The sequence below is a fragment of the Babylonia areolata genome, chromosome 24, assembly GCF_041734735.1.
Source record: "Babylonia areolata isolate BAREFJ2019XMU chromosome 24, ASM4173473v1, whole genome shotgun sequence".
Classification (NCBI taxonomy): domain Eukaryota; kingdom Metazoa; phylum Mollusca; class Gastropoda; order Neogastropoda; family Buccinidae; genus Babylonia; species Babylonia areolata.
This window is the reverse complement of record NC_134899.1, coordinates 14,054,425-14,061,924: the sequence shown is the minus strand read 5'-3', so window position 1 is coordinate 14,061,924 and position 7,500 is coordinate 14,054,425. Positions and strand designations below refer to the sequence as shown.

Here is a 7,500-nt window from a genome sequence, read left to right as displayed (position 1 = left end):
ACTTCTACCTGAAGATGTTCTTACCTGTGCTCATCTTCCTCCTCATCCCCATCAGGTAAGTGTGTCGACTTCTACCTGAAGATGTTCTTCCCTGTGCTCATCTTCCTCCTCATCCCCATCAGGTAAGTGTGTCGACTTCTACCTGAAGATGTTGTTACCTGTGTCTGTCCTTCATCTCATCCCCATCAGGTAAGTGTGTCGACTTCTACTGAAGATGTTCTTACCTGTGTCTGTCCTTCATCTCATCCCCATCAGGTAAGTGTGTCGACTTCTAGCTGAAGATGTTCTTACCTGTACCTGTCTTTCTTCTCATCTCCATCAGGTAAGTGTGTCGACTTCTACCTGAAGATGTTCTTACCTGTGTCTGTCCTTCTTCTCATCCCCATCAGGTAAGTGTGTCGACTTCTACCTGAAGATGTTCTTACCTGTGCTCATCTTCCTCCTCATCCCCATCAGGTAAGTGTGTCGACCTTCTACCTGAAGATGTTCTTACCTGTACCTGTCTTTCTTCTCATCTCCATCAGGTAAGTGTGTCACTTCTACCTGTTCTTGCCTTTACCTGTACCTATCTTCCTCCTCATCCCTATCAGGTAAGTGTGTCAACTTCTACCTGAAGATGTTCTTACCTGTGCTCATCTTCCTCCTCATCCCCATCAGGTAAGTGTGTCGACCTTCTACCTGAAGATGTTCTTACCTGTACCTGTCTTTCTTCTCATCTCCATCAGGTAAGTGTGTCAACTTCTACCTGTTCTTGCCTTTACCTGTACCTATCTTCCTCCTCATCCCTATCAGGTAAGTGTGTCAACTTCCCCTACCTGAAGATGTTCTTACCTGTGCTCATCTTCCTCCTCATCCCATCAGGTAAGTGTGCCGACCTTCTACCTGAAGATGTTCTTACCTGTAACTGTCTTTCTTCTCATCTCCATCAGGTAAGTGTGTCAACTTCTACCTGTTCTTACCTTTACCTGTACCTGTCTTTCTTCTCATCCCCATCAGGTAAGTGTGTTGACTTCTACCTGAAGATGTTCTTACCTGTACCTGTCCTTCTTCTCATCCCCATCAGGTAAGTGTGTCAACTTCTACCTGTTGTTACCTTTACCTGTACCTATCTTCCTCCTCACCCCCATCAGGTAAGTGTGTCGACTTCTACCTGAAGATGTTCTTTCCTGTACCTGTCTTTCTTCTCATCCCCATCAGATAAGTGTGTTAACTTCACCTACCTGAAGACGTTCTTACCTGTTCCTGTCTTCCTTTTCATCCCCATCAGATAAGTGTGTAGACTTCACCTACCTGAAGACGTTCTTACCTGTTCCTGTCTTCCTTTTCATCCCCCCATCAGGTAGGTGTGTCAACTTCTGCCTGAAGATGTTCTTCCCTGTGCTCATCTTTCTCCTCATCCCCATCAGGTACTAAGTATGCCAACTTCTTCTTGAAGATGCTCCCAGTGTCTGTTTTCCCTCTCACCCCTATCAGTAACTCCTGTCTTAAGATGTTCTCACGTGTGCCCATCTTCATTTGTGTGTGTGTGTGTGTGTGTGTGTGTGTGTGTGTGTGTGTGTGTGTGTGTGTGTGTGTGTGTGTGTGTGTGTGTGTGTGTGTGTGTGTGTGTGTGTGTGTATTGCAGACACAAGCTCATTCCCAAGATCGTGGAACCCAAGTACGTTGCCGCCATCGACCACTCCCATTGAGCAGTCGTCTCCCCTTCCCCCTCCTGGACACCAGAGACCTTTCATTGTGAACATGTTCGTGGGCGTTCGCCATCCCCCCCCCCCCTCCCTCCCCCTTTGTCGGCTGCATTGTTTTAAGCGTAAGCAGGGAACCAACAAAGGAAGGATGTTAATGTGATGGTTAGATGATTCATGTTTAGGGTCTGAGATATAATTGATGTAAGGCGGAGAGAAAGGAAAGTATGGCAGTGCTCTGTGCATGCTGTTGATGACATTTGATTCCCCCCCCCCCCCCCCCCCCACACACACACCCTTATCTTGTCCATGGCCGGTGGAGATTATTTATTTTTCAAGATTCCTGTTTAGAAGTTAAGGTTGTCAACGATCGATTTTTCTTTAACCTACATATTTTATTTGATTTGATTATTATTTTTTTAACTGATGCCCATTCATTGCATGACGGCTAATGGTTCGAGCGATGTCACACACGTTTGACTTGCGTGTATTCCACAAAAAAACAGAGGCACACCATTTCCCATCCACTTTTTTTTTCTTGTGAACAGTTGTTTTTTTTCCTTCCTTTCTTGATGATTCTTTGATGATCTGTTGTTGTTATTGTTATCCATGTGGATACTGCGAAGGAGCGGCGCACATTTGTTATCCCCTAACATTTGTTTATTCTTTAATTCATTTTCTATTTCATTTTATTTTATTTTTTATTATTTATTTATTTTTTATTATACAGTTATTGACGGTTACTTACTTATTTACAGCTTAGTCTTTTGTGAAGGACTATGACTCTCAAACTAGGAGGCAAAATTGCACTGGCTCTTAGTGCTGCAGCCTTGTGGGCTAGTCGGCCTTTGGGAACCATCCCAACGCCGACTGTCCTAAAACCCTCGTGGCCGAGAGAGTGGGGATGTACTTGGGCAAGACGCTCTCCACTATGATCAAATTCTAGCCCAAATAGTCGGAACAGCAGTTTCCTCCTCTGCTGTTCTGATGGTCATAGTCGGACACGACTGACTATCATATATATATATATACTTATTTCTGTAGCATTGAAGGTGTAGGGAATTGTATGTAGCACTTTGTTCCTATGTGAACCGTGGAGTATCTTTCTTGTTTCCTATGATGTTGTTCCTCCAGTTGTATACAAGTGTTATGAAAACAAGAACAAACCCAGCACGCACCCCCCCCACTTCCGAAAACGGAGTATGGCCGCTTACATGACGGGGTTAAGAACGGTTATGCACGTAAAAGCCCACTCGTGTGCATACGAGTGAACGAGGGAGTTGCAGCCCACGAACAATGAAGTATGTATGTGTGGGGGGAAGTAACAAGTGGTGGTATGTGCTGTTGTCCCGGCCAGATGGTTGGAAACAAGGGACGTGACGTTGTCTTCTAAAGCCGCGTTCCCTTCCTGCCCAGCCTTCAGCTGAAGGGCGTTGTGTGTTGTCATCCAGCTGGGGCTGGAAGAAGAAAACACCATGTGGCGTTATCTCTCTCTCTGTGTCTCTCTCTCTCACAGACACACACACAAACACACACGCGCGCACGCACGCACACACACACACATACACACACACACACCAAAAGAAAAAATAAATTAAACAAAAGCGAGCACTGGACGCGAAGTCTCAGCCACTGCATCCACTACTACCACTCTTTTTGTTTTAGTTCTCTCCCAAGCCACTGGCCTTCTTGTTTGTAAAAATGCGGTTTGCAGATGCCGTTTATTCATTCGCAGTTTCAAGTAGCTTCAAAGAATTTTTAATCTGTTTTCGCCGCTATGCCCTGCATTCATTGCACAGTTGAGCATTGTTTTCGTAGTTAACAGTTCACGTGTTTACTTTCCTATTGTCTGTTGAGCTGGTCATTTAAAAAAAAATTGTATGTACGGAAGAATAGGATTTAGCATATGTGTGTGTGCATGTGTGTGTGCGTGCGTGCGCGCGCTTCGCTTTGTTTTGTTGGTCTGCTTGTTGCCACTAAGAGTTACTGATGTTCATACCATCTGTTGTTCGTACAGTGGCTCTGTACGTCCCCAACAACAGGATCAGCCTATGCAATCAGACCTTTACCGTAGAGCTGCTTACCACTCAGCATTTTTTTGTTCTACTCTTTTGTTTTTACATGACAACACATTCCGGCCCCCCAACATATCTTTTTAAGCACAAACATTGCGTTCGCCTTTCTTTCTGTATTGTTGGGCACTGCCTTCATTTTTTTGTCTTTTTTTTAATTTTTTATTCGTGGTCAGCAGAGGCTGGAAGTGTGTTGTGTTGTAAAGTGAGGATGAGGAAGGGGGGGGTAGGGGTGGGCGAAGGGGTCGTAGTTGTCAATCTGGAATCGCCCATTCGTAGTGTGGAAGGTATTGTTTGCATGTGTGAGATTGTGTAGGTTTGGGTGATGGGGTGGGGTTGGTGTGTGCATGGGCCGGGATTAAAGTGAGTTGTTCCAAGGTTGTATGTAAACACTGACAGCACATGCTTTCGAGTGGGTGGTGGGTGGAAGGGTGTGTGTGTGTGGTGTGTGTGTGTGTGTGTGGGTGGTGTGCATGCTGCAAAAGAACTGGAAGCGGAAGTCGAAGGGTCGATTAAGAGAGGTGGTATCGCGAGACTGGGTTGACATGAAGCAAGGGAGGTAACTGTCACATCTTCCCTCCCTTGTACTGTTCTGCACTGTGACGGTGCTCCTGTTCGTTTATCAGTGCAAATCAGTGATGGAGGTGTGCGTGTGTGTGTGGCAGTAGTCTTCAATTTAACATATTTCCACTTTAACTTTGTTAAATTGGACCATAAAGGAAAAAAAAGAAAGAAAAAAAGGGTGTGTGGAAGTGAGAGACCTTGTGTGTTTGTATACAGTAGGTGATGCTTTACATTTTTGTTTTGTGTATAGTCTGATCTTGTAATCTGGAATGATACAAATGGCTAACAAAAGAGAATATAGAGCAGTTAACAGGGTCATATGAGCATGTACTCAGAAGTTATATTGTGAATTTTTTAAAATTCATTTTTATGAAGTGTAAAAAAAAACAACCACCCCCCCCCCCCCCCCCAAAAAAAAAAAAAAGGTATTGAACTCTGTATCGACATATTTTGGAATAAGTAACCTCATCTGATTTTGCTGCTTATGGAATAGCAAATTGAAATTCTCATCTGTTCTCTACATGGGGAGACGAGGATTCGGGGATGGGGGTTAGGGAGGTATGGCTGGAAGAGTACAGGTGGTGGACAATCAAAATCATCCTGCGTGTCAATATATATGTGGTATTTGTTTTTCACAAACCCGTTCCGGTGCTGCTGATTATGATTTGGAATTCGCCCGATATGTTTAGAGCATGAAGACGGTGTACATTTGGTGTCTTCAATGCTTCGCAGTTCTCGGGTCGTCATTTTTTATTTTTTATTTTATTATTAATTTTTTTATGGGTATAGCTATTTTTTAAATTTTTTTACGTTGTTTCTCTCTCACGCTCTCTTTGACAGGGTCAGATAACTCTTTCAGTCAGGGTATTCATGAAGTTGAAAATAACAGGAGTAGAAAGACTGAACGCAGTTAGACAGATGCGGACAACTGGTCAGTTTACTGAATTCAGAAACGATCCAAAATGAAGTTATGAGTAATGTAATGCGGTTATTTCCCTTCCTTCCAAATGCGTTCGGACCGTTCAGTGTCCTGTGTGGTTTGACACAAAGGTCGGGGTAGGGATGGAGGTGCTGCAAATATAATGAAGAAGATGAGATGTAAAGAACGTTTTCATAATGTTCCTATAAGTGTAACTGGTTTGTCATGTTGGCTGAACACTATTTTTTTTTCGGAATGTTGAGGTCATTTATTTTTTCATTGTGTTGGAAGGGTAGGGCTGACGTTGGGAATAATATGATGCCGGCGTGTCAGGTTGCAGCTGCTGATGCATGATCACAAATTAATGATGATACCCGAAACATGACTCGTTTTATTTGCTATTGTGTATTGCTTTATTCATCGGAATAGCCAGGCATGGTGCTTTGTACCGTTAGAGCTTCCTCCTGTGTTCGCTGCGAGAGAGGAACCCGCGGTGGGATATGGGATGGTGGGTAAGTCGTTCATAGCTGTTTAGAGAGAGAGAGAAGAAGCAACCGAGCACAGCATTGTAAAGCATTTTTATGCACATTTTGCCTCCTTTTCCTCAGTCATAAATAAGAAAATGTTTCTGTCTGTTTCGTTTTTTGCTGCACTTGTAATTCTCAGTCTGTTACTTCTTGGCTGTAATTTTGTTGTGCGTCTATTCTTCACTTTACTTATTTTAGAGTAAAAATCTTGAAAATTGTGGCATATGCAAATATAGATTACAGTAAGCGTAATTTTATTCTTATGAATATTTCCTTCTGAAAGTTAAAACAAAAACATAAATAGAATATCCGAGGCGCAAAGCAAGATAAAAAAAAAAATACAGTACCATTTATTTTTTTTCCTCCATCATATGGTTTTCTTTAAATTTGTGTGTTTCTTATTCTCAGTCGCTAGGGAACCATCAATGTCTTTCACGTGCTGTGTTCACCCTGTTTCAGTTAAATGCTGTGGAGAGAGAGACAGAGATTTGGGGAGGCAGGGGGGGGGGGGGAGACAGAGTAGATTCAGGAGCAGGGGGATGTCATGAACTGTACTGCTGTTTTAAAAAGATGGTGCACTTTGACACAGTTCAACTGCACACGTTTTTATCAACATTAAATACTTATTTTTAAAGAAAATTTCATACGTTATGGTGGGTCTGTACGTATGAAGAGAGCCGAGCGTGGTTGTGTGTTGATGAAAATGCTGTTGGCGATATATTTATGTCTTGTGTAAATCTGTGCGAAAGTGCATGGACATGCATCTGTTTACACGAAGCAGGTATTACCGTCACAAAACAAACACACGCATATATATATATATATATATATATATAGAGAGAGAGAGAGAGAGACGTGGACAGGTCTATACAACTCAGTACACATGAGGCGTTATGTTGGGCAATAACAAAAATCATCTCTGGGGCATGTAGCTTGTATATGTCATATCTATCGTTTTGTTGTTTTGTCATCTGTCATTCTGATGTCATATATATATATATATAGTTGTTGTTTCGTGCTACCTTTATGTACATTGTAAAAACACTGTACAAGTAAAACAATATTTGGGGAAAATAGGTCAACATATCAACTGAACCATGCAAAAAGGACTGGTTGTCAATGTAGGTGTGCAGTGATGGTCCAGTTATAAAAAAATCAATTGATGTATTTTCTAACATCAAACAAAACGATACAAACTCCTTAATCTATATTATACGGTATTGTCAACACTCATATTTATTTCACCACACCTTGACAGTCATACACATGAAGTAACAGCAACATGTTTGCTCTTTAGGGTTTTACTATAAAAACAAAATATTTTCGTCCTGTGCAATATGTCCCAATGCATTTTCTTTTTATAAGTCCAACAATGCAGACACACATACAAAAAATAATACTATCTGAGAAAGTCTATTATTTCTAAAGCATCACACAAATATGTTGGCCAGTATCACGTCAAGGTGAAGGAAAGGGGGAGGGTGTGGGGTGGGGTGGGGGGGGCGGTTCGCGAAACGCAACATTATTCATAGTAATGCAGTGTAACACCAATATATATATTTTTTCTCTCCGCCCTTTCCCTCATCGTTGTCTGCTTAGCTACACACACACAAAAAAAAAAACCCATAACACACACACACACACACACACTACCAAACATAAACACACACTCACACATACAAACGGCGTATCATATTAGACTCGTGTTAATCAATGCTTACCACAAAAAACAACCA

The 7,500-nt window shown here is 42.2% G+C and overlaps 1 protein-coding gene across 3 annotated transcripts in view; it reads left to right on the top strand.

The window, feature by feature from the left end:
- LOC143298959 (solute carrier family 4 member 11-like) overlaps positions 1 to 4,728 on the top strand; it is a 112,223-nt gene extending 107,495 nt beyond the window's left edge. For all 3 annotated transcript variants that reach the window (XM_076612012.1, XM_076612009.1, XM_076612010.1), the window contains one exon: positions 1,625 to 4,728. In XM_076612012.1, coding sequence (XP_076468127.1) covers positions 1,625 to 1,688 — 64 coding nt within the window. In that variant the 3' untranslated portion in view covers positions 1,689 to 4,728. The remainder of the gene's footprint in view (positions 1 to 1,624) is intronic.
- The last annotated feature ends 2,772 nt before the right edge of the window (positions 4,729 to 7,500 follow it).